Raw genomic sequence first — 27,627 nt, forward strand, 5'->3', positions numbered from 1 at the left:
TCTCCTCAAACCCTTACCTGATCATTTGCCGTCATTCAGCTGCTTCTCTGACAAACTGAGGGCATCAAATGTCAGTTCCCTTCAGCTTCCTCTTCCACTCACTGTACCACCGCCCCCCCCCCCCCCAGCCTCCAAATAAAACTACAAAACACAACAGTAAGCCTGGAAGCGTCCTAAGTCATGTGGACCTACTTTCCTCTTGTCACAACTGGATAGGAATAAAGTTTGTTTTTCTATTTGTTCTCTGAAACCCCCATGCTTCAGGAACTTCACTTCCATTATTATGTCTTTATTGAACTCTTTCTTCACCTTTTGACTCTATTAGTACTTTTTCATTAAGATGCTTTCATCTAAAGTAAAATGAAAATTTTCTTCCTACTCTACGTATCTCTCTTCACCCCGTCACAGCTAAGATTCTTGAAAGAGTTGACAGCACTTGTGATCTTCCTTTCCTCACCTTCTATTCACTTCTGTCCCACTGAGATCTGGCTTTGTCCCCCACCACACTCCTGAAACTGCACTCATCAAGGTGACCAGTGGCTCTGCTGCTGAATCCAGTGGACACTTTCCAGTGTTTCTCTGTCTTTTTTTTTGACCTCAGTATTTGAAATTTTTTAATATCCCTTAATTTTTTACAAAAATCGTACTACTAATATCTTTGCTGTATATACAAATTAGAAACTTACTGGAAAAAGAATTACCTATAATTCCACCATCCAGAAGTAAATATTAATATTTTGGGGCATATTTTTATGTATACCTACCAAAAGTGTATTTTAAAATACATTCATATTTTCTGTATTCTGTAACCCGCCACTTAATATATTGTTGACATTTTTTCATGTCGGTATACAGTTGCATCATCACTTCTCTTCCTCAGTGTTTAGACTTGGCAGCGTTTTAATTTGATAAAATTTCACTACAATAAATCAACTGGCCTATTTACTGGTATTTGTTTTGCTGTTAGTAGCATCAATAGAATTTTACTTGTTTAAAATTTACTTAAAAATATATGTGACACAACATTCAGAAGTGCAAAAGAGTAACAGCGAAAATGGATCTTTCCACCCCATACTCCAGTCCCACTCCCTTGATGGCTGTCACTCATGCTTCTTGTGTATTTGTCCACAGAGTTTCTGTGCCTTTAAGAACATAGGAAAATACGTGTTTTTTTGGAAATGTTCTTTGTCATTAAGATCATATGTAGGTTAATGTAACATATAATTGGGTGAACTTTCTCCGTATAGATTGTCCACCTGGATAAGCTCAAGGTTAGTCCCAGGCACATCCCCACTGTCCAGAGCTCTTCAGCCCTCCCTGTTGGCTTGTTCTGTTAGGCAGCAGCAGATGTGAACTGCTTATAGCACTTGGACTCCATGAGGCTCTTCACAGCTCTGGGACTTGGTTTCTTGATCCCTCTATCAGTGCCTCTGTCAGCCTTCCCTGGCCTTCATCTCCCTGGCCTCATGCTCTGCTGTTAGGGTCTCTGGGTTTCTTGAGTGCAGTGCCCCTGTATACCTTAGGGCTCAGCAGGGGCCGGCACTGAGGAGACAGTAGATAAATGTTTTGTCACTTGAATACTGATGTGTTTTTGCAATGTAAGTATCTTCCTTGTTTTAGCTTCTGTGAAAACATCTTCTCTGACAGAAATGCTGGTGGCCTAGTGGTTGAGTGCTGTGGCTGCTAACCAAAAGGTTGGCAGTTCAAATCCATCAGCTGCTCCTTGGAAACTCTATGGGGTAGTTCTTCTCTGCCCTATAGGGTCACTATGAGTCGGACTCTACTTGATGGCAGTGGGTTTGTTTTTTTTTTTTTTTCGTTGATAGAGACATTGGCCATTGAATATTCTAAAAGCTTAGGGAAATGAAAGGCACCAAACCTCTTATTTTTGGAAGCTAATTTGTTCACATGTGTTTTAGAACTCTTGTTGCTTCAGCAAGAATTGTTCTTAATCAGTTGGTTTCTTTTCTTCTTAAGCCTTTAGCATTTTCTTGTAACCTAGGTCTGAACTTCATTTAACATATGCATGTAACCACTGTTGCCATTCTGGTTGAGTAAAAAAAAAAAGCTTAAGATGGAGTCCTTGTCTTTCAAAAACTTAACATCTAGTTGGTGTCAAGGTGTGTGTGTTTGTGTGTGAATGTGTGTATGTATATATATGTATACATGTATACGTGTATAAACATATGCATATATAATCAAAGCCATTGCTTACGAATCAATTCCAATTCATAGTGACCCTATAGGGCAGCGTAGAAGTGTCCTATAGGGTTTCCAAGGAGTGGTTGGTGGATTCGAATTGCTGGCCTTTTGGTCAGCAGCCAAGCTCTTAACTGCTGTGCCACCAGGGTTCTGTGTGTATATACAGACACACACACACACACACACACACACACGTAACTGCCTTAGTTTTCTAGTGCTGCTATAACAGAAATACCTCAAATGGATGGGTTTAACAAAGAGAAATTAATTTTCTCACAGTCTAGTAGGCTAGAAGTCCAAATTCAGGGCATCAGCTCCAGGGGAAGCTTTTTTCTTTGTGTCAGCTGTGGAGGAAGGTCCTTCTCATCAGCCTTCCCCTAGACTAGGAGCTTTTTCACGCAGGCACCCCAGGTCCAAAGGATGCGCTGCTGGTGCTGCTTTCTTGGTGGTATGAGGTCCCCCTGTCCCTCTGCTAGCTTTCTCTTTTATATCTCAAAAGATATTGGCTGAAGACACAGTCCAATCTTATGGATCGAGTCCTGCCTCATTAACATAACTGCTGCTTATGCCACTTCATTAACATCATAGAGGTAGGATTTACAACACCTAGGAGAATCCCATCAGGTGGCAGAATGGTGGATAATCAAACCATACTGGTAATCATGACCTAGCCAAATTGATACACATATTTTTGGGGGACACAGCTCTAATCCATGACAGTAACAAAACTCATCACCTATGGTCTTTTCTGACTCATAGTGACCCTACAGGGCAGGGTAGAACTGCCGAGTAGGGTTTCCAAGGAGTGGCTGGTGAATTCGTACTGCTGACCTTTTGGTTAATAGCCAGGCTCTTAAGCACTGTGCCGCCAGGGCACCTATCTCTCTTCACATACTCCCGAGGATAGGCGCACAGTCTGTTGTATTAACTCACTGTAGGTTAAATTTCCTTCAAATAATTTTTCTCCAAGAAATCATATTTCATTATACATTATTTTAAGTCAGCACTGTGGTTTTGGATATCTATCCAGTAGGAATAAAAGCCTGAGTATAGAAGATTGCTGATTGAGTGTAAAAGGTTGTTTATGACAACATTTTTCTAGTGGCAAAAAACTGGAAGTTATTCGTATCTATAAATCATACAACTTTTAAAAACCATGAATTAGTTCTGTATTTACTAGAGGTTTGTCCGTGCAAATGTATTAAGAGGGAAATGTAAGTTTCAGAATAGCATATATAATATGATGTTAGTTTTGTAAAAGAAAATAACTAATGGCACCCCCCTGCCCCCACGGTATATATGTGAGTATATGTCTGAATGTGAAGAGAGGTATGGAAGGATACACTTTAGACCATTAACATTTTTTTTTTAAGTTGTATTTCATTGTTGCTGTTGAGAATATACACGGCAAAACATGCACCAATTCAGCAGTTTCTGCGTGGACAATCCAGTGGCACTGATCATAGTCTTCGAGTTGTACAACCATTCTCACCCTCCTTTACTGAGTTGTTCCTACTCCATTAACATACACTCACTGTCCCCTAAGGTTTCTGTCTAATCTTTCAAGTTGCTGTTGTCTCTTTGATCCCACATAGTTTTTAAAAGAGCATAAGAGGCTCAACGCAAACATTTTTTACTAGTTGAAGTTAATGTGCTGAGTTCTGTTTTAGCTACAGTGAACATGATGACATTAGCTCTTGCAGGGACGAAAGCTAGAGCCAGTGCATTTGAGTTTAGGTGAAAGGTTAAACCAAAAACCAAACCCATTGCTGTCCAGTTGATTCTAACTCATAGCGACCCTGTAGGACAGAGTAGAACAGTCCCATAGGGTTTCCTCAGCTGTAATCTTTACCGGAGCAAATTGCCATGCCTTTCTCCTGCACTGAGGTTGGTGAATTTAGCAGCTGCACGCTTAACCAGTGTACCACCAGGGCTCCATGGTGAAAGGTAGGCCTAGAGATACTTAAATACATGGTCTTCTCATTTTTCCTGACTCCTGTAGTGTTTTCTGAGGCTTTGTTCCTGTCTCTCGAGCTTGTCCCTTTTTGCTTTGTCCTTTGAGATAGCCTTATTCAATTTTTGGGTACAACTGTGGAATCATTTCCAAAGCTGTATCTCCCTATCTGGACTCTTCCTTGGATTTCAAGGCCTATATTACTGATTTTTGGATGTTTCCTCAGGCAACTCAAGATCATTTTGTCCAAAATTATACTCTGTTCTTCTTCCCAAATCCATTTCTATTTCCTGCTTCCTTTCAAGCTTTATATGCAGACTGAAAAAGTAACCCTCTGCCCCATATTGATCCTGGAGATTCCATTCTAGTTCTGTATCCTCTGCCGTGGATTTTCCCTTTTGTATGAACTTTAAAGTATTTGCCCTGAATCATGCTGCAACACTTCTTAAAGTGTTAAAGGCCGTTAACAGAGGGGCTAGTGCTCTTTTCTACCTTGGGAAATACAGAGTAGGTGTTTGAATCGATCCTCAGTTTTGTACAGGCTGTCCTAGGAGAGGGAGGCAGGCCTTCTGGGGGAAGATCTCAGGCTGAGCAGAACCACAGAAGAAAGAGAAGGCAGTGGACAGTAGAAAACCCTCATGGGCTTGGAAGGTGAAACAGTGAGAGGTAGAGTTGGGAGGCATGGATCATCAGATTGATGGGAACCTGACCATCCACAGTAGACATTGCAGTTGGAGCATTTCGGAATTGACCTGATACCACCTGACAACAACAAGGCCCTGACTAGTGTGGTGCTTCAGGGAGACTGAGCTTGTTGGACGTGAGTAGTTAGAGGCCGAGTCAGAGAAGCAAGCTAGAAATTCCAGTGTAATAATCCAGGCATGAGTTAACAAGGACTTGACTGTAATACTGGGCATGGAAATAAAAGGAGCATACTAGAGGAATCTTGAAGTAAGGCTTGACCAATTTTGAGGCAAAATGACTGGATATGAGGGTGGAGAAGAGGAAGTAGTTTGAGATGACTCTGGGCTTTGGAGCCTGGCAGACCAGTGAACTGTGAGAACAGCGGCACCTTAATCAGTTGGTGATGAGATAGCTATCTAGCAGGAACAGGCAGTTAGAAATGCCACGTTGGCCACAGGAGAAAAAAAATCACATCTGTAGTTTCCAGCCAGGGTTAAAACTCTACCCCTTAGGGTCCGTTTAACAATTTGTGGGGGGAATCTTTTGTTGCTCTCGGTAGAATGGTGCCCCACTGTCTCCTTGCCTCCCCTGCCTCACAGCATTTAGTGGGTAGAGTTCTACCCTCAGAGTTGTTAGAGAACACCATTGCAACTAAAAAAAAATGTCCAAGACTGTATCTAAACAGTTCCTAGCTAAACCCTGGGTGCTCTCAGGGACGGTAGAAAAGAGCATAACGTTTTGGGGGATGGTGACTTAATAGGAGGGAGGTGGAGATAGAAAAACATTGCCAGGATGGTGCTGGTTGTGGAATAAAAAGGAGGGGATGGTTTCAAGACAAGGCCGTCTAGAGAGGCTGCATAGCGTGGCGGGAGCACAGCCCTAATGTAATTGATTCTGACATGCCGTCAGCTGTGAATCCATTTTATGTATTACTATGGAAGAAAGAATACTGTTAAGTAAACTGGTAAAGAGGCTTATTAGAATTCTTATTTTACACTTTTTAAAAAGGGCTCTTTTTTAAACTTAGCACATTAAGTCTAATAGATTTTTTATTATGCAGTAGATCATTCTAGTGCATTTACTTACAGGAAAATGGAAGTGAAATGAATTCGTTAAGATATTCTTAAGATTTCCTTATACGCAGACTGACTCTTCTAAATTAACTTTTTAACCCAGGATTGTAGGAGTCTCCTCTTCCTCCCCTCACCCGCACCAACGTAGTATCGTGACACTAAGAGTACTGGCCGTGCAACATCTCTTTCTCTTTTCTTTATTGTGGTGAAAATATGCACGACAATACATTTGACAGTCAGACAGTTTCTACATGTACAATCTAGTGACATCGATCATACTCTTCATCTTGTGCAGGCCCTATTCCTATCCTTTTCCTGATTATTCCACCACTATTTACATAAACTCAGCGCCCCCCAAGCAAAAGCTCCTCCTTTCCCTTCCCTCCCTCCCCTGGTAGCTGCTAATAAGCTTTGGTTTCTGTATGTGTGCTTATTTCATGTAAGTGAAGCCATACAATATTTATTCTTTTGTGACCAACTTATTCCTCTCAGCATTAATGTTTTCAAGGTTCGTCAGTGTTGTGACATGCATTAGGACTTCATTTCTCTTCATGGCTGAGTAGTAGCCCATTGTATGCATATGCCGCATTTTATTTGCCCATCGTTTGTTGAGGGGCATTTCAGTTGCTTCCACCTTTTGGCTATTGTGAAAAGTGCTGTGATGAACATTGGTGTACAGGTTTCTGTTGCAGCGTTTCTTAAGGAATGCTCCATTATTCTTTTATCAATTAAAAATCCAGTCATTTGATACTTGTGAATATCCAGAGTGCAATATAAACTGTTTAAATTCCCCCCCCTTTAGAATACTCCCGGGCTGCTGTGTGGGCACGTGGATTGTGCAGTGTCAAGTCTTAGTAGCAAACCATAATGTAGCTTCATCTACTTGTGGTGTTTTCCTGTTTTAGGTCCTGTAAAGCCCTTGGATGTTGCTTTCTAGGACAACACCGAGTTGCAGTCATTCCTCCAGTGATGAGTAGTGACTTCGCTAATATCCCATTGTCGCGTTTCCTTGCCTTTCCTACACAGTACATTTTCCTTTAAAGGCAGGATCATATTGTAATCTTTTAAAGACATTTTAAGCTGCAGATAGAACTAAAAATGGGTAATATCAACAACACAGTTGAAAAAGAATGACAGTGTGAGCAGCTGTGACCAGGTTGCCCTTTTGTAGGCAGACAATTATGACACAACTGCTACCGGTTATAACCTGGTGCCAATTGTGACATGGCATCGGTTTAAGATGCATCCTCACTGCGGAGATTAAAATGTGAAAACACGTGTGTCTTATGTTTTCTTTGAGTAACCAGTTGCATAAGAGATGGGAGGACACTTCGTTTGTCTCAGCTTGAGTCTGGTGCACACCCCACGTCTGGCCAGGGTGCAGGGTGTCAGGGTCAAGTAAGAACATGGTAATCAACCTAGGAGCCCACATGGTTGACCTAGGGCCAGAAATACCTCCCAGAAGGAGGGCAGATATATTAGTAACTGAGTATGGGCGTTAACACACTTGGACTTTTCTGGGGTGTACACCGATTTCTAGTTTATAATTTTTTAGATCATTGAAACAGAGATGGTTGTATCTTGGAGATATTTTACAGCCTATTTACGATACTTAGAGTATCTTCCATTTTCTAAGCTCTGATATCCTAAAATTGCTCTTGAAATTCATTTAGCTTATTGTTTTAACTTGGTCGTCCATGATAATGTTTTCAGGAACCACTAGAATGTAAAGTGTTAAGCAGAAAGGGGGGAGACTTGTGGCAGAAAATGTGAGAGGAACAAGGAAGGTCCTTGATTCAAGAATCTTTGATGTAACAGCTGGTGATCGGAGAGCCATTGCAGGGAAGTAAGATAACTGAAAGTTGAAAAATACTTTTCTTCATGCACTTCCCCTTGTTCTAAGGCTAAAGAAGAAATCATTAACTGGGTCTTCAGTGCCCTGCATGGTCTGGTACTCACCTGTCTCACCAGCTTCATCTTACGCCGGGCCTCCTTACCCCAGATAAACCTAAAAAGGTAGTGAGTTGGAATGTAAGGTGGGTTTGTTTCACTTTACCTGACTGCAGTGAGCTTGGTTTGGGTTTTGGTATTTTGCTATGAACAGGGACTTAGACATCTCAGCTGTGGTGGCTGATGAGGAGAGCGTAAGGTGAGCATATGCCCACGTATACGTTCGGGCCTGGAGTTCTGCATTTAACATTGAATAACTGGATGGAGATATTTTTGTCTTTAACAGGTTTCTTCGCATCAGTCTGTTGTAAAAATACGGAAAAGGATGGCAGCGGAAACGCAGACACTGAACTTTGGGCCAGAATGGTGAGTTTTTCAAAACCTTGTCGCATTCGATGTCGGATGATTAGTGCAAGATTAAGGAGTTTGCAAAGGTGCGAGGTGGTTTATAAGTGTGCATAGTTTTGAGATTTTGCATTATGTGTCGAGTTGAAACCGGTGGGGCTAGCCCAGGAATAAATTATATTTGGTAAATGACTGCATTCTTTAATTTTTTAAAAAATCCTTGGCCTGGTAATGTAATGTAATGGGGTCAGAACTCCCCATAGTTCCACTGCCCCAGCACATACTTACTTTTGTTTTTTTTTTGGGCCCTTACCGAGGTAAATACACAATTTGGTATAATTGTTAACAGCTTAATGTGTATTTTCTTTGCTATAGTGTTGGTGATTCCTATTTGTAGGCATTGGAAAGATAGTTTTTATTATAATTTGGATTTTATTGATGGGCTAGGCACATGGTCCAGAACCATATTGGTGGCTATCAGGAGAAGCCCATCTAGGGTGGAGTTCACATGTGCCATAATAGAACTTGGTTGACCTTTGAGTCTCTTACAGATGTGTTTGGACCCCGAATGTGGAATTTTCATGGAATTTTGAGATCCGTCACATTGTAGTGTGACTTCCCCCCTTCTTCTTCCTTTTCCCCCAAAGTTGGTGATTGAAGGTCTTCTCTTGAGTGGCGTGAATAATGCTAGTTGTCTCTTCCATTCACATCTTGAACAACCCCTCTGGTGGTTTCAGAGGCAGCATAAAAGTAGGTGAATTGGCGTGGTGCCTTCAGCGGCCCTGGCTGGCCAGAGGTGGAGATTTGATAAATAACGTAGCTCTCCTGTAGTGACTTCCTGTTTGAGGACTCAGCAGTTCACCCTGTTGAACGCATTTATCTTCTTATGTGTAATTCCTAGACTTTTTTAACCCAGATGGCTGGAATTTGGAGACTGAGGAGAAGTCACTATTTGAAATTTTAAAAACTGATACAACTCCTGTACCTTGGGAGTTTATTTTGGAAATGTCAACGTTATAATGCTGTACCTAATTTGTTATTCTATTTTTAAAATAATCCTCTTTTTCCCAAATCAATATATATTTGTAGAAAAATTAGAAATTACAAGTAAGCCAGAAAATGATAATAACCACTATAATAACCAATGTAAATACCTCGGTGTATTTTTCTGGGTGGTTTTATGTATGCTCACAAAAAATGGGATCATTCTGTACGGTTTTGTAATCTTTTAAAAATAACTGTATCAAAACATCTTTTATATCAATAAATATTTTAATGATTTAAAATGGTTGTATTATATGGGTGTACCAGCAGTTATTTAACTAGTCCTCTAGATACAGCATATATAGGCTGTTTTCAGCTTTTCATTATTATAAAATATTCTGATGAACATTCTTATAACTGAACCTTTATTCACTTTTTAACTTTCTTTACCAACTGGATTTAAATTCATAGAGCTCACTTTGTAAACCATTTTGTGTATAACCATTTAACTTCTATCTAGAATTTGTACCTGCTCCTGTTTTGTATTTACACACCTTTATGTATCTTTTTTTGTAAAAACACAGTTGATTAAATCCTCAGCTAACTTAAGATAGATTTTTTTTTTTCCAGCATCCCTCTGTTGAGAGGCAACAAAAAGAGGTAGCACCATGAATTTAGCCAAAATGGAATAAAAACAAAACTCTGGTAATGTTTTAAATTGGGCAAATCCACTGCAAAAGACCTCTTTAAAAAAGTGTTAAAAAGCAAAGATGTCACTTTGAGGAGTAAGGTATGCCTGACCCAAGCCGTGGTATTTTCAGTTGCCTCATTTGCGTACGAAAGCTGGACAGTGAATAAGGAAGACTGAGGAAGAACTGATGCATTTGAATTACGGTGTTGGCGAAGAGCATCGAATATACTGTGGACTGTCAGAAGAGTGAACAAATAAATCTGTGTTGGAAGAAGTACAGCCAGAGTGCTCCTTAGAAGCGAGGATGGTGAGACTTTGTCTCACGTACTTTGGACATGCTGTCAGGAGGGACCAGTCCCTGAAGAAGGATGTCATGCTTGGTAAAGTAGAGGGTCAGCGAAAAAGACCTTCAGTGAGATGGATTGATACAGTGGCTGCAACGATGGGCTCTAACAGAAACGATTGTGAGAATGGTGCAGAACTGGGCAGTGTTTTGTTCTGTTGTAGACAGGGTCCCTATCAGTTGGAACTGGCTCGACGGCACCTGGCAAAAACAACATGTTTCTTTCTTTGTAAAAACGCAATCGATTAAAATCTTCAACTGATTTTTTTCCTAGCATCCCTTTTTCCAAAAAGAGGCAACAACATGAATTTAGCCAAAACAAAATTTTGAAAAGCCCTGGTAATGTTCTAGAGCAAGCACACACTTAGCTTGATTACTGGAACATAGCCATGCCTCTTCTTTTCTGTAGTATTCATGACTGCTTTTGCACTACAGTGGCAAAGTTAAGTAGTTATAACAGAGGCCGTCTGGCTTGCGAAGCCAAAGTATTTATTCTCTGACTCTCTACAGAAAGATTTGCTTACCCTTGCCCTACACTGTGTGTTCCCAGACAGGGCGGTCTCTGTGTTATTGACCCAGCCTGTCAGTAGTGCCTTACAGTTTCTCCTTTTCCTTGATACCCTGAAGTTATGTTTGATGGTGTTTCATTTGATCAGCCCAGCATTTTTTACAAAATTTGAATCGGAATGCCTTTAGCAGAGAAGAGTCACCAGTCTCATACTTAAGTATACCACTCCTCACTTATCAACACAGTTAGTTTCCAAAGACCAGTTCTTGATGGGAAAATTGGTGCTATGCAAAAAATGGAGAATGACCACATCAGATCACAAAATTGAGCATTACTACATCATTGCATAACGACCAAACCACTGAGAATCACGGCCTAGCCACACTGACACATAACCTTAACCACAGCCAGCGTTAGTTTTGCCTCGCACCTCAGCATTAGTTACTGGGAGATATACGTCAATGTGCAAAAAAATCAGATAGTAGATTTTTTACTATTGTCGTAAACACAAAACCGAGGTAGTTGGTAACTGAGGAATAGGTGTAGTAGCTTTACGTAATTGTTTCCTTTGTCACCCTGCAGGCATTAGAGATTAGGGACCTTCCTTTTCTCTGAAATGCTACTAAACTGAGGTGTGAGGTCTAAGCAGGCAATCTGCCTTCTTTATACCATCTATCAAAATTCTTTTGGCAAAGGGAGGATATGCAGTCCTTAAATAACCCCTAAGTAACCCTGAGCTAGAAAGCTCCAGTATGAATAGAGACTGTGGCCATGTTTTCTGCACGTAATATTGGCATTCGTTGTGAAACTTGAGGTCAGTGTCCAGAGTACTTGAGAATCAGGGTTTAGAGCGGTTTACATAGAATCAGTGTGTAACTTTGAACCATGACTGAAACACGCAGTGATACTATATTCTGTTTACTAAGGCCTTCGTTTTTATAATGAATAATGTAAAATAATGTTTAAAAGGAGGTGGATTAAATGAAAAGCTTTATTTGTATCTGGGACAGTAGTGAAGATGGGAAAGGGTTGAAAATTGCAATAGGGACAGATCATGAATGACCCTTAGCTTGCACTTTTTAAGGTAGGTCTGGGGAATCATTAGGTTCTATGTTATCTGTAGAATAAAAAAAAAAATCACCACCAGAGCAATTTAAAAGGATGTCACAGATTTAATGGAGAAATAAATCATTTCTAGGTATCAAACAGTAGTCACTTTCTTCAAGTCTTTACTCAAGTGTCCCCACCTTAGACCTTCCTTGACTATCTATACAAGCTCTCCCCTTTACTCCCTATCTCCCTTCCCTGCTTAATTTTTCTGCATGGCCTGTATCAAAATATAACATGCCAAGTATTTTCTTTATTTATATCCTATCCTCCTATGCCCACTAGACTGCACGCTCCCCTGAGGGCAGGCACTTTGGTCTTGATTTTATACTGTTTGTTCACGGCTATATCCCCAGTGCCTGGCACGTAGGAGGCGCTCGATAAATACTTGTAAAGTGAATGAGTGAGTTATTGGAAAGCAAAGCTGTTTTTAATGTTTTATTATTGTAAATGGCGTGTGTGCACACCCTTGGACATGTTTGTTTAGATCTCTGATTATTTCCTTTGAACTAATTTCTTAGAAGTGGAATTACTAAATCGAAGGTTTTATTCCTAAGCTTTTTGATGACATCTGAACGGACTGACCACTGGAAGGACTGCGTGAATTTAATTCCCGTCGCCTGCCTTGACAAAGCATTCACTACTCTCAATATTCTTTTGGGTGTTAAGTTTGGTAGAGTTGTTTTTTTTTTTTTTTCCATTAACATTTTTTGTTGTTAGTCTCAGTAACTAAATAGTTTGTGCACATTGCAGAAAGCTTGGAGGAAACAGTAATACAAAGGGAAAAAGAAAAGACCTAAGTTAGTTTTAATTCTGCTGCCCAAAGAACCATTGCTAACATTTTGGTGTGCATCTTCTTTTTTCTTTGCAAATGTTTGTATGTGTACTTCAAGACATTTTAAAAAATCAAATTCTTTATTATACTTGTTTTATTTGGACATTTTTTACGTCTGCCTGTCTACCTCAGGAAAATCTAGATAATAAAAGAGTTTATTATGGGGGGATAATTGCAGACAGTTACCTGGCTTCATGGAGAAGGAGCCAAGGATGCACCTTTGGGGTTTCCCCCGCTATACGTTCACGCCTTAAGGATATTTTCCCGTGTCTTTCCTTTCAAAAAAGAGGAAGGCACTTCTGTTTCCTCCTAAGCACTTTGTTTATGTTTGTTAAAATGGTTACTTTGTGGTTTATCTGTTCATATATGTTTTTGCCTTCCTCGTAAAAGAACTAATTCCATTAAGAAAGGCACAGTGTATCTCAGTTTGATAAGCTCACTGTGCACCACACACAAACCATAAATGTTGAATGGGGGCATTCAGGCCTTATTGGAAAGGCCAGAAGAATGCAAGCATGATTGCCAGGTTAATCTTTGTGAAGTTGTGGAGAAAATGAATAAAATTCTGGAAGATGGAATAAATTAACATTCCCTGTTTTCAGGAAGAGTAAAAGGATAATCTGTGCAAACTGAATGGATAGTAAATTAGATGTTCTCCAGGGATCTACTTTTGAAGAGAATATTAAGATCTGTTCATTTCATTGCCTGCCGTGTTCCATGCCTTGGGTTAGGAGGCTGAGGCAACAAGGGTGAAGAGACATGGTCCCTACTTCTGAATTGTCCAGTGAAGCCGCTTACACACCAGCTAAGTGATTGCACTGTAATGTTGGAACGCTCAAAGGGAACGAGAATGGAAGTTAAGGACACTCAGCTGCCTCTTTGATTTTCCACTTGAATGTCTTCTAGGCATCTCATACTACATACTTCTCCAAAACTGACCTTATGATTTTTGCCCTTTTAAATTTCTTCTTATATTTCAGCTTAATACCACAGTGTGCCCATTTGCTCAAGCCAGAAACCATGATCTTATGCTTTCTTATTGCAGGTGAGGAATGAGAGATGTTAGGCCATGAGAAGGAAAGTCTGGTGGGACATGGTGACCAAATACATTCCACTATTAGAATGATCTTCACTTGTAAGAATGCTTTGATGTGCCCTCTACTGGTAGAAAGTATTGGGAAGCATATTGGCTCAATATAGAAGATATTTAAAAAAAAAAAAAAATCTAGAACAGTAAAAATAATTTCCAGTAAAAATACATATTTGTGTATTAAAATTAATGTTTGGCAAAATAAACCTTGGCTGTTTTAAATACAATTTTGAGACCTCATTATTGGAAAGATCATGGCCTTTTTAGTTATTAGACCCTAGGTTTGAGTCTTTGTCTGCTGTCTGTGATTGTGAGCAAGTTGTTTAACCCCTCAGCTTCATTTTTCTTATCTGTTATACTGGGGTTGTTGTGAAGATTAAATGAGATAATGGATGTGTAAATTCACTTTTAGGAAAGAGGCCAACTTTATATGAAACCGATGGGAAGCAGTTTCCTGGGAAGTCCTTTAGCAATGGTGGACCACTTCTTTGCGGGCATGTTGTTTTCTTATGTGGTTGTTTAACCTGTCTTAGAGGTTGGACTAAATGACTTCTAAGCCCAAGAATAATTGGGAAGAAGACAAAGATCGGTCTATTAGCAACGAGCACTCCTAGCACCCAGACCGTGGTCTTTGTATGTAATGAAGAGAACCGGGCTCCCTAAAGAAATGGTTGATTCCAGTTCTGAGGCAAGAAATGATACAAGATGCGCCTGGGGTATTTGAGATACCAGATTAAAAAGAAGCTATTAAAGACTACTGAAGTCATATTAAAAGGACTAGGAGTCAACCTGAAGAAGCTCCTTCTGGTCAAAGATGAGACAGTTTGAGCAATGTTAGGAATAATTCCAGTGAATTGAAATACATTAATAAAAGTTTGTTTCTGCCAGAGAGTGCAAGTAAACCAGATCATTATTTTGAAAACTAATAAAGAGCAAATATCAAGGCCTTTTTCTTCTTTTCCTATATAAACTATACCATTGGGTGACTACCAGATAGTATGGTCTGTGAGAGAAGTACTCCACCTAATTAATAAAGAAGGAATGATAGAATAAAATAATTTTGCAACTTCAGTGAACTTACAGATCCAAGCATTGATCATTGGTAGCTGCAAGCATCATATCATCATAAGTGTCTCCTGCTGGGATAATACACCACCACGTATGTCCTGCTGGGATAATACACCACCACGTATGTCCTGCTGGGATAATACACCACCACGTATGTCCTGCTGGGATAATACACCACCGCGTATGAAGTAGTCTTGGCAAAAAATAGAACCCAAATCTGACTGAGCCCTGATGTCAGGTTATCAATGTACATGAAACACTAGAGGGCAGAGAAACATGTGAAACTACTTTATAGGGATGTGGCCAACAAGATCCATTATTTTAAAGAAAAGTCCCTATCTTTTAGAAATACATTCTGAAATATTTACAGATGAAATGATATGCCTGATTTCCTTCAAAATAATACTGTAGGAGGGTTAGATGGGGTTGTGGATGGAGCGGGATTGGCCATACATTGGTGGTTTTGGGGCTTAGTGATGGCTACATGGGAGTTCATTATATCTTTCTTGGTACTTTTATATATGCTCAAAACTGTCCATAAGAAGAAGTTCAAAACAATGGAAAGAGAAGATAAAAATATGGAATTAAAATTAATCTACAACCTTACATTACTAATGCAGATTTTTAAGGTATTACTTTCTACATATTAAACATTTTTATACATTTATAATGCATATTCTCTTTTATCCTACCATTTTTGAATAGTGTACAAGTATTTACTATGCTTTTACCTAACCTTCATAATAATTTTTAATGTATAATAATTGATGAGACATTACCCTGTTTTTGCTTTTGTGACTAAAGCTTAGCAACGTGGGGCACATATTTTAATGCTTCTGTTGAATTTTTCCCTAGTCTAAGCTACTGAGTCAAAGTGCCCTGGCTCCCTTTAGCTGTGGTGTCTGTCCCTTTGTAAAACCTTAAGGCAGCTGCCCCAGGTCCTAACCCTCCCACTTGCTGTTTGACACCGAGCTGCAGTGGAACCTCATGTTTGCAGGTTTTTACTGAAGATTGTTTTCCTGTCTTTTTAAATAAAAGAATTTATTGTAGAATATATTTTAAAATTAAACAAAGTAGTTCCCTCTTCTCTAGTTCCATTTCTCAGAAGTAACTGCTGTTATCAGCTTGGAGTGTATTTTTTTCCTTCATAGCAGTAGATATGGCCTTCATTTTTTTCTTTTTATACTTGTCTTCATTTTAAAATTCTCTACATTGATCATTATTTTATTAAAAAAGTGTGAAATATTACAGGAATATAAAAATAATTATATTAAACACCTGTGTATTCACAAAGCAGAGAAAAGAAAGCATTACAGGTGCACAGTTATGGAAACTTCTTAGACATAACTAAACACCTCGCAGGTCTGAGCTACTGGGCTTGAAGGCTAAGGACCATAGTCTCAGGGGACATCTAGGTCAACTGGCATAACAGGTTGTAAAGATAATGTTGTACGTCTTAGTTTGGTGAGTAGTGTCTGAGGTTCTTAAAAGCTTATGAGTGGTCATCTAAGATACAACTATTGGTCTCTTCCCATCTGGAGCGAAGGAGAGTAAAGAAAATGAATGACTTAAGGAAGTGATTAGTCCAGAGGACTAACAGCCCACATGAACCACAGCCTCCTCTAATCTGAGACCAGAAGAACTAGATGGTGCCCTGCTACCACTACTGACTGCTCTGACCAGGAACACAATAGAAGAGCCTGGTTGGGATGGATGAAAAATGTAGGAAAAAAATTCAAATTCATAAAAAAAGACCACACTTAACGGTCTGATAGAGACCGGAGGAACCCCTGAGACTATTGCCCTGAGGCACCTTCTAAAACACTCATGTTAGCTGGAACTGAAGCCACTCCTGGAGGCCACCTTTCAGCAATATAATAGACTGGCCTATACAATAAACAGTAACACCCGTAAGGAATATGCTCCATAGAACAATCAACTGTATGAGACCGAAAGGCAACATCTGCCCAAAAGCCAAGGTGAGACGGCAGGGAGGGGCAGGGAAACTGGACGAGTGGAACCAGGGAACCCAGGGTGGAAATGGGGAGAGTGCCGACACATTTTGGGAATTGCAGCCAATGTCACAGAAGAATTTGTATGTGAATTACTGAATGGAAAACTAATTTGCCGTATAAACTTTCATCTAAAACACAATAAAATGTTAAAAAAAAATTACGTAAATAAATCTCCCTGTATACCCTCAACTATCCCATTCCTCTCCTGCCCTTTGCAGGTAACGTCGTATCCTGAATTTTTTGTCAGTGCCATGCTTCTTTATGCTTTTATTTTATATGTTCTGTAAACAGGTTTTATATGTTTTGTATATAAGGCACCATTCATTATTATAAGTGTATTTTGCTTTTTCACACACAAAAAAATTTATTTTTATTTTTTTTGTGTATCCTGCCTTATTAACTGTCTTATTAGATATTGCCAAATCATTCTTTGAAGTGGTTATTCCAATTTATAATCCCACAACACTAGAGTTTTCATCGTTTCACGTCCTTACCAATATTGTCGAATATTTTAATTTTTAGCAATCTGATGGGTGTAAAGCTTGTTTTAATCACATGTTACTTTTGTAAATTGGAAAAAAGTGTTTCCTCCTCTCCGTTCAACCATCCAAGCTTATCAGAGACGTGCCTCAGTAGCCTTTTAAGTTAAGGAATTGCCACATGGTTGTCTGGTTCTTTCTCAGTGAAATGCTTAGTGTTCGATGACAGCAGGTCATATTAAAGCCAAGATCCTTGGTACCTTGAGTGTAATAGAATTTCCTTCTGCCCTTCTAAAGAACTAAAATGAAAAAAAAAATTTTTATAGTATATTACATAAAAATAAAAAGTCCACGGGGTCAGGATTATTTGACATTCCTGTTTACATTCTGTGTCTTCTTCTAGGCTACGAGCTCTGTCCAGTGGTGGGAGTATTACATCCCCTCCTCTTTCTCCAGCACTGCCGAAGTATAAATTAGCAGACTATCGTTATGGCAGAGAAGAAATGTTAGCACTTTTCCTTAAAGACAACAAGGTAAGAAAATAGGAAAAGAGCTCAAAATTATGAATGAGAATTTCGGGTATATACTCTGATGGACGGTGATGGTCCAGTGGTAGAATTCTCACCTTTGGGAGATCTGGGTTTGACTCCTGGCCAATACACCTCACGCACAGCCACCACACCTTCGTTTCTGGAGACTTGTGTGTTGCTATGATGCTGAACAGGTTTCAGTGGAGCTTCCAGACTGAAATGGACTAGAAAGAAAGGCCTGGTGATCTTCTGAAAATCAGCCAGTGAAAACCCTGGGGATCACAGTGGTCCAGTCCGTAACTGATCATGGGAATGGCATGGGACCAGGCAATGTTTTAATCCGTTATGCATGGAATTGCCTGTCAGGGTCTTATTCGATGCAGCTAGTAACAACAACACAGTGATGGACAATGATGTATTATTTAAATAACATATTCTAATGCATTAACAAAAACCAAACCCATTGCCAGTGAGTCAATTTCGACTCATAGAGACCCTGTCAGACAGAGTAGAACTGTCCCATAGAGTTTCCAAGGTACACCTGGTGGATTTGAACTGCCAACCCTTTGGTTAACAGCTATAGCACTTAACCACTATACCATCAGCATTTGAAAAATGGTGAGATTGTGTCTCACATACTTTGGACATGTTGTCAGGAGGGATCAGTCCTTGGAGAAGGACATCATGCTTGGTATAGTAGAGGGTGAGTGAAAAAGAGGAAGACCCTCAATGAGATGGATTGACACAGTGACTGCAACAGTGGCCTCAAGCATAACAACGATTGTGAGGATGGCACAGGACCGGGCAGTGTCTTATTCTGTTGTACATGGGGTTACTATGAGTCGAACCCCTCTTTCAAGTTTAGTTTATTTCTACCCCAGTTGGGTGGCTTAGAGTTGAGAAATGAAGGCTTTCTTTCTTCCTTCTGTTTATTGCACCTCTTAACCCTACCTTCCCAATTGGAAGTGAGGGGCAGCTTCTGTTCTTTCCCTTTTTGAGTTCAATATAACATTTTTAATAGAGAGAACATCTTAAAATGTAGCACTACATTTCTGTCAATTATAAAGGATCAAAAATCTGAAACACTATAATTTTAAATAGTCTTTTATTATCTGACTAGTGAGAAATAATATTTTCTACTTTTTTCAGTGTACTTTGTTTTTAATTTTATTAATGGATTGAGAATCTAAGATTTTAATGAGGTTACTAAGGGGCAGATGTAATTGCTTATAAAAAGCTCTCTGCCACCTCCTGCTTTGAGTTAAATGTGGGGATTTTTACTTCTCCACGGTGCGCTCTGGAATACCAGAGTTAGTGCTGTCTGTCAAATCCAAAAGTGGTGGTATGATAGGAAGGTTGGGAGGGCGGTGGTGGTGTTAGGCGCCATCGAGTCAGCTCCGACTCACTGCGACCCCGTATACGACAGAATGAGACGCTACCCGATTCTGTGCCATCCTCATAATCATTGCTATGTTTGAGTCCATTGTTGCAGCCACGGTGTCACTCCACCTTGTCGAGGGTCATCCTATTTTTGGCCAACTCTCTACCAAGCATGATGTCCTTCTTCAGGGACTGGTCCCTCCTGATAACAGGTCCAAAATACATGAGATGAAGTCTTGCAATGCTCGCTTCCAAGGAGCACTCTGGCTGTATTTTTTCCAAGACAGTCTTGTTCTTTCTTCTGGCAGTCCATGATATATTCAGTATTCTTCGCCAACACCATAATTCAAAGACATAAGTTCTTCTTTGATCTTCCTTATTCCTTGTCCAGCTTTCACATGTGAGGTGACTGAAAGTATCATGGGTGACAGAGGGTTCAGTATTCGACACTCTCAAAATATGTGACATAGAAGTTCAATATGGTGAATAAGCTTTAATCCGTTTTTACAGTAACCAGCAATAGATGAATAGAAGAGTGTTTTTTCTTGTTTTTAGTTTGTAATTGGAGGGATACTATTAATCTCATGGTGTTATTCGTGTGTTTGGCCATACAGATACCTTCAGACCTACTGGATAAAGAATTTCTGCCTATTCTACAGGAGGAGCCCCTGCCGCCATTAGCTCTTGTACCCTTTACGGAGGAAGAACAGGTTTGTGCCCAGCTTTTGTCCTTAGCTTAAGCCCTTTCCACTAAGGCATGATAATGGTGCACTACTGCTTAGGCCCTAAGGAGTTTCGTGTATCCACACAGACCTGCTTCCTTCTTAACCAGCTCCCTCTTTCCCTTCACTTTCTGAAAATTGATTAGTTTATTTTTATTGGGGCAAATATATATGTAACAAACCATTTGACCATTTCAACGTTCTTCACATGTCAGTGACACACTTATGTTTATCATGTTCAACCATCACCCTTATCAGAAGCTCGATGTCCCCTAAGCAGCGACTCTTCCTTTCCCCCTCCGCCTGCCTGCCATTGGTAACCACTAATGAACTATAAAACCAAACCAAACCCATTGCTGTTGAGTCAGTAATCTATGGTCTCTGAATTTGTCTAGTTTAGATACTTTGTGTAAGTGGGATCATATAATATTTGTCCTTTTGTGTCTGACTTATTTCAGTCAACATGTTTCCAAGGTTCATCCGTGTCACAGCATGTATCACAACTTCATTTCTTTTTATGGCTAATGAATATTCCGCCATATGGATGGGCCACATTTGGTTTGTCCATTCATCTGTTGATGGGCACGTGGGTTGTTTCCACCTTTTGGCTACTGTGAATGATGCTGCAGTGAACATTGGTGTATAAGTATCAGTGTGAGTTCCTGCTTTAAGTCTTTTGGGTTTATATCTAAGAGTTGAATTGTCTGTCTTTCCTGATATGTGGATGCCTCCTTTTTAGTTGCCTAGATTCCTCTTTAGTATCTGATGCTGTTGAAATGTTTCTAGATTCTTAAGGCAATGGAATCAGCTCTAATAAGTTAGGTAGAGAAGAAGAGCTTTTTTTTTTCTTCTGTGGGGGGAATCCTTCATTTTCTGAAAAATGTAGTTTTTCAAAAGTAACTGCCAACCTGCATTTTCACCAGTGTATTCTAACACTTGAAAGCTGGCTCTCCAGAAAAATGTAGCTCTTTAATTCAAAATGCTCTTAAAACTCCTCTGTTACCGATTTTCGTTTATGATACTGTGAGGAAGCTAGCAGATTTTGTGGGTCCCTGTTTATCGTGTGCTACATCTTGTACCAAGATAAATGAGTTTCTCACTTCAAGGAGCTTATGGTGATTGTAGTAAAATGGAGACATAAGAACCTTGTTGGAATGCTGGAATGCCACTTCATATGAAGCATTAATTTTTTAAAAAAACAGCTTCATTGAGACATAAATCACAGACAGTAAAATTCACCCTTAAAAAGTATACAATTCTGTGGTTTAGTCGAAATCAACTCAATGGCAACGGGGTTTTTTTTTCCGGGGGTGGGGGGGGATTAGTACATTCACAGAATTATACAACCACACCACTATCCAATCCCAGAACCTTTTCATCATTACTTTTTGTGACAGCCTTGGCTTCTTCCACTATACTGTTGCCATGTTTTGCGTGGGGAAGCTGCTCTGTTGAGAAAGAAAGGCTTACTGAAAGAACTGTTTTAGAACTGTATTAAATTCTAAGAAAGATACGTTGTTAATCTTTGTTGATTCTCCTCACCATACTTTCAAAAACCGTTCTGTTTGGTTTATGGCTTCCTTCTGTATCAGGCAGGTTCCATCCTTATCCTCAAAACCCGCTCTCTCCTAAGGTTATTAGTAGATATGTGCAGTGACCAAATAGTGTTGATTGCTGTAAAGAGTACACGAGGAAGACAGGGTCCTGTTTCCAGTGATTGCTGAAGAGTTCTTGCCAAGTATCTAGTTGGCATCTGGCGATATTTTGGTTTAATTATCCTAAAAATATTTTTATAAATATTTCAAATAGACAAGTATAAAGAATATTATTATAAATACCAATATATTTACTATTCAGATATGTGAAACCTTAAAATTATGAGATTTGTGTGTGTTGTTTTTGTTTGTTGGCTTTGCTTTAAGAAGTAAGAGTTCATATACTGTTGAGATTGCCTGGGATGTACCCCTCCCTCCTGTCTCAGAGATTGTTAGGAATTGGTTTGTCGTTTTCATTCTTGCTTTTATATTTTCATTACATATCTGTGTATCCATATGTAATATGTATTTTTTTTAATAGGGTTATACATTTTATGTTCCAGATAGCATACTGTAGTTTTTATTCTGTGGCTTGCTTTTTTCACTTAACATTGATATTTAGATTTATCTATGTTGATACATGTAGGTCTAGTTCGTTCATCTCTGTTGTCTAGTGTGAGAAAATCCAGTTTTCCCTCTCTCCTATTGTAGGGTCGCTATGAGTTGGAATCGACTCGATGGCACTGGGTTTTTGTTTTTTATTTTTGGATATTTAGGTTGTTTTCAGTTTTTGCTATTATAAATTATGCTGCGGTAGGGCTTCTTATAACGTATTGTAAAAATAGAATTGCTGTGTTTTAGTTCTTTACATTTTTTTGAACTTTATTGAGTATTGCCAAGTTATTTTCGATAGTGGTTTCGGCCACCATCAGTGGAGGGAGGGGTCCCATTTCTATACACAAACTAGCTCTTGAATTTTTAATTTTGGCCAAGCTGGTGGTGGTGATAGTGGTTATTAATTTACAATTCTGCAGTTCCTAGTGAAGTTGAGCATCTTTTCATATGCTTATGGGCCATGATAATGTTTGATTTGCCCGTGTCCCCTGCCCATTTTTCTTTTAGGTTGTTTGTCTTTCTTATTGGTTTTACATTTTCATTATATATTCTTTAAAATCAGCAAAACGCTTGAAAAAGATAACGTACCCATAAGAAAATTTGGCAACAATAAGAACAAATAATTAACAGAAATACATATATGGTCAATAAACGTTTGGAAAACTGTTCACTGTCATGGGCAAAGAAAAGCAAACTAAAAGAGGTTTGGTCCTGTTTTGTCCAAGAAAGTTTTGTCCGAATTTGTGGAGAATTTTTTCAATAAAAATGTTGAGTGTTGGAAGTGCAAAGCAATGTTTAAGAGTACATTATTGCTTATTTAAAGAGGGGAAAATGTATTTACGTATTTTCTTGGAAAAATACACAAGAAGCTGAGAACACTGGCTGCCTTTGGGAAACGGAAACCGGTAGCTAGGGAAGGGATGGGAGGGAGGGAGGTTTTCTCTTTCCCCGTCCACTACCGTCTCCTTGTACTTGATTGTGCTCCACACTGGCTGTTGGGGTGGAAGTGCAGATCAGTGACTGAGTGATTGGGATTGTGTTTAACTTTCAAGCACCTCGCCACCGCCCCCCGCCATTTGCTTCTAATTCCTGTCCTTGTATTAAGTACTACGTTGAGTTGGCTATTCACTTCAGTGAATGAGACAGAAGAGGCCATTTTCCTCTTATTTTTGGGTAACTTCTGCTGGAACTGGGCTTTATCAGGTGACTGGTACATCAGACCTTTTTGCCACTTCTTACACGTATGTGCTCATTTCCACCTTCCATGAGGTAAAGACTTAAAGGGCCCTTTCAAACCATGTCTCTAGCAGAGAGTTTTCTCTGTTGATTCTGTTGCATACCCATCTCTCTGTTTAGGGATGCATAGGGCATTTCGCATTTGTTTGCTTGTTGAATTTAATACTCCCTCACAGAACCTAGCAGAGCGCCAGGCAGGCTGTCGGTGTTTGTGGATCTGAAATGCGCACGTAAACTGTTGGCCAAGATCAGGTTTGGGGTCATCTCAGCGTGGTTATGGTGACCTATGGCTAGTAGTAACCGGATGCCATTTTATAGTTGCAGTGGGAGGTGGGGAGAAGCCACATGTCTTATTCATTGTTTCTTTCTTTTTTTTGGCAGAGAAACTTTTCCATGTCTGTAAATAGCGCGGCTGTCCTGCGATTGACGGGACGAGGAGGAGGAGGCACAGTGGTGGGGGCTCCTAGAGGTCGAAGTTCCTCAAGAGGGCGAGGTGAGCTTTCACGGGGCCAGAGTTATGACGTGAGGGGGAGGAGGAGCGGGAAATCCCTTTTTGAGATATTTTAAAGCTTGAATTTAAAGAGCTGCCGTTTGATACTGAACTGCGTACTAAATGTCCTGAACATTTATTTTCTGAACTATTTCTCGGGGTGTTTGATCCCTAACCTGAATTTGGAGGGGAAAAAAACCCAAAATCCTGTAGCCATCAAGTGATTTCCGACTCATAGCAACCCTACAGGACAGAATAGAACCTGCCCCATAGGGCTTCCAAGGCAGCAAGTCTTTTTTTTTTTTTTTAGAAGTCTGAAACAATCTACTTTAATTAATCTTATATTTTTATGTGACTACAGCACTATAAAATGCTTTTAAATATATCATTTAATTATTTTTTTTATTAACTTTTATTGAGCTTCAAGTGAACGTTTACAAATCAAGTCAGTCTGTCACATATAAGTTTATATACATCTTACTCCGTACTCCCACTTGCTCTCCCCCTAATGAGTCAGCCCTCCAGTTGCTCCTTTCGTGACAATTTTGCCAGCTTCCAACTCTATCCTCCCATCCCCCCTCCAGATGGGAGATGCCAACACAGTCTCCAGTGACCACTTGATATAATTAGCTCACTCTTCATCAGCATCTCTCTCCTACCCACTGTCCAGTCCCTTTCATGTCTGATGAGTTGTCTTCGGGGATGGTTCCTGTCCTGGGCCAACAGAAGGTCTGGGGACCATGACCGCCGGCATTCCTCTAGTCTCAGTCAGACCATTAAGTCTGGTCTTTTTATGAGAATTTGGGGTCTGCTTTTTTTTTTTATCCCACTGATCTCCTGCTCCCTCAGGGGTTCTCTGTTGTGCTCCCTGTCAGGGCAGTCGTCGGTTGTGGCCGGGCACCAACTAGTTCTTCTGGTCTCAGGTTGATGTAGGTCTCTGGTTCATGTGGCCCTTTCTGTCTCTTGGGCTCTTAGTTGTCGTGTGACCTTGGTGTTCTTCCTTCTCCTTTGCTCCAGGTAGGTTGAGACCAATTGATGCATCTTAGATGGCCGCTTGTTAGCATTTAAGACCCCAGACGCCACATTTCACAGTGGGATGCAGAATGTTTTCATAACAGAATTATTTCCAAGGCAGCAAGTCTTGATGGAAGCAGATTGCCACATCCTTCTCCGGCAGGGCGGCTGGTGGCTTCAAACCGCCGACCTTTTGGTTAGCAGCTGAGAGCTTAACCACTGCACCAGCTTGGACTAGAGAACTGTAATTCTGGCCGTAGAGATTTGAGTGTGAGACGTTCCAGATCCTCCCGTTTAACTCAGCCCGCATCCCCAGGGAGCCTCGCACTCGGGGAACCAGAGCTTCTGGAATCGTTGTGATGGCTGGAGCAGTACTCACGTCACTGCAGGCTCCGTGACACAGGAGTGTCCCCAGCCAGAGAGGGTGTTAGCAACAGAGGCTGCCTCATCAGAATGTCCTCCTAGGGCCTTGTAAGAGGTAGAATAAAAAATATTTATGTGGCATCATTTATTTAACCTATAGTACAGTTTTATATGGAGTCCCTGGGTAGTGCAAATGGTTAAGCGCATGACTAGTAGTCGGAAGGTTGGTGGTTCAGACTCACTCAGAGGTGCCTGAGAAGATAGGTCTGGTGATCTCTCTGCTTCCAAAAGGTCACAACCTTGAAAACCCTGTGGAGCACTGTTCTGCTCTGCACGCGTGGGGTCGCTGTGGGTCAGAATCAACTTGACAGCAATGAGCGGCAGCGTAGTTTTATGTCTTCTTAGAAGTATAATTCTTACTTTGATGTTACTTGCTTTTTTGATATCTGCTCCCTACTTGGGGTTTGTTGATTTTTCTGCTACATAATGGCATTTTTGATGTTTGTAATTCAGATATTTAGTTGAGCATTTAAATCTGAATTGGTTAAATCCCAGCAGTAGTCTACGCATACCTTGTAATTACCATCAAGAGAAGCTTTAGAAGCGGAAGACTTGGGGTCTGCAATGACACACCCTTTTTATTTTTATTTTGTTTTTATTGTACTTTAGATGAAGGTTTTCAGAGCATACTAGCTTCTCATTAAACAATTAGTACAAATATTGTTTCATGATGTTGGTTACCAGCCCCACAACACGTCAGCACTCTTTTCACTCTTCCCTTCTCGACCAGCTTTCCTGTCCCCTCTTACCTTCTCCTCCTTGCCCCTGGGCTGGTGTGCCCCTTTAGACTCCTTTTTGTTTTAGGGCCTGTCTGATCATTGGCTGAAGGGTGAACCTCAGGAGTGAGTTCATTACTGAGCTTAAAGGGGTGCCCAGGGCCCACACACTCGAGTTTCTCTAGTCTCTGTGAGGCCGGTATGTCTGGTCTTTTTTTGTGAGTTAGAATTTTGTTTTGCTTTTTTCTCCAGCTCTGTCCGGGACCCTCTGTTGCGACCCCTGTAAGAGCAGTGAGTGGTGCTAGCCGGGCACCATCTAGTTGTGCTGGACTCAGTCTGGTGGAGGCTGTAGCAGATGTGGCCTGTTGCAGTGACACAGTCTTGTCTCCACTTATCACACCACACAGATTTCATTCTCGTAAATGTGGAGTGTCTAACTGCTGCTTTTTAAGGTGCCTTATGAATAGAGTCATTTATAAGAAATCTTGATAGAGGATGTATTAAATCGTGCATCCTTGTGAGGAGGTGTCTTTCCGTAGTCTGTGCGGAACATACCGCTGCAGGTCCCGTGAATGGTGAAGAGCTAACTCATAATCCTCACTTGCTGTGACCAGGTACGGGTACCTAGTTGTAGACGTCTTTTCCTTCTGAATTTGTCAGCTTAGAGAACAGTGGTTTTTAACCTGGGGAGGTGTTAGAATCATCTGTAAAACTGATAAAAAATACAGCAGCAGAGCTCTGGGTGGTGAGATCTAGGTGTGTGTGTACTTCAGAGGTTCCACAGGCAATTTGGATTTGTACACTCATGTTCCATTGGCCCAGAATTCATCTGAGATCTGTGCATCTTAGTGGTGCATGGTGTTTTGGGACTGACTGCTTCTGGGGCTGGCCTGGTACTTGATCATTTCCTGTTTTTCTGGTGTGGGCCAGCTGGGAGACGTTGCATGTAGGCAGCTTTGCTCCCACCGCCTCTCGGGGCAGAACCCAGAATGAGCTTCTGAGCCAGAGTGTGGACCACCAGCGAGCTGGGTTACGTGTCTGAGTAACGACCAGCTTTGTGCACTGCAAATACCAGCCAGTGTCTCCAAAACAGGTTTTTTGTTTGTTTGTTTTTAAATCCATGTGGACAAACAGGTGAAAGATTGATAAATTTCTTCCTGCTTTCTGGTTTCTTTGATGTGGAGGTTTATCATAGAGGCTAGAACCCTTGGATTCAGAATTTAAGAAGAGGATGTATAAAGATAGGTGCTCTGTATTCCATTCCATCGTTCTGAAGATTTCCTCACGTGCAATTGTGTGCGTTATTTTTGTATTTCGTAGTATGATCATCTGAAAGTATAAGTCTGAGCCAGTACTTGATAAATTATAACCAAGAAGTACGAATATTGCATGGATATTTGAAATGATTACTTAACTCAGTTGTATTTGGCTTTGGAATGCATTCATGCCTTCATTCATCATTTTCCTTTGGGTGATTGTACACTTCGAGAGTGGCTGGGCTAGGGGTTTCGTGTTATGAATACATCCCTGTGCCCTTCACCCCACCTCTACTTTTCTCACCTGTGCTTTGGATACAGATGGTGCACATTAGTTGGGAAAGCTTTAAAGTGTACAGAAAGTATAAAGCTGAGGCGCATA

The 27,627-nt window shown here is 40.4% G+C and overlaps 1 protein-coding gene across 2 annotated transcripts in view; it reads left to right on the forward strand.

Annotated features, from left to right (window-relative positions):
- The window catches only part of GIGYF2 (GRB10 interacting GYF protein 2), a 147,146-nt gene that overhangs the window by 23,991 nt on the left and 95,528 nt on the right, over positions 1–27,627 (forward strand). For both annotated transcript variants that reach the window (XM_049888462.1, XM_049888463.1), the window contains exons 3-6: positions 8,150–8,229; positions 17,732–17,861; positions 19,853–19,948; positions 23,728–23,839. In XM_049888462.1, the coding sequence (XP_049744419.1) occupies positions 8,189–8,229; positions 17,732–17,861; positions 19,853–19,948; positions 23,728–23,839 (379 nt within the window). In that variant the 5' untranslated portion in view covers positions 8,150–8,188. The remainder of the gene's footprint in view (positions 1–8,149; positions 8,230–17,731; positions 17,862–19,852; positions 19,949–23,727; positions 23,840–27,627) is intronic.

This window comes from Elephas maximus, chromosome 6 (assembly GCF_024166365.1).
Source record: "Elephas maximus indicus isolate mEleMax1 chromosome 6, mEleMax1 primary haplotype, whole genome shotgun sequence".
NCBI classification, from domain to species: Eukaryota; Metazoa; Chordata; class Mammalia; order Proboscidea; family Elephantidae; genus Elephas; species Elephas maximus.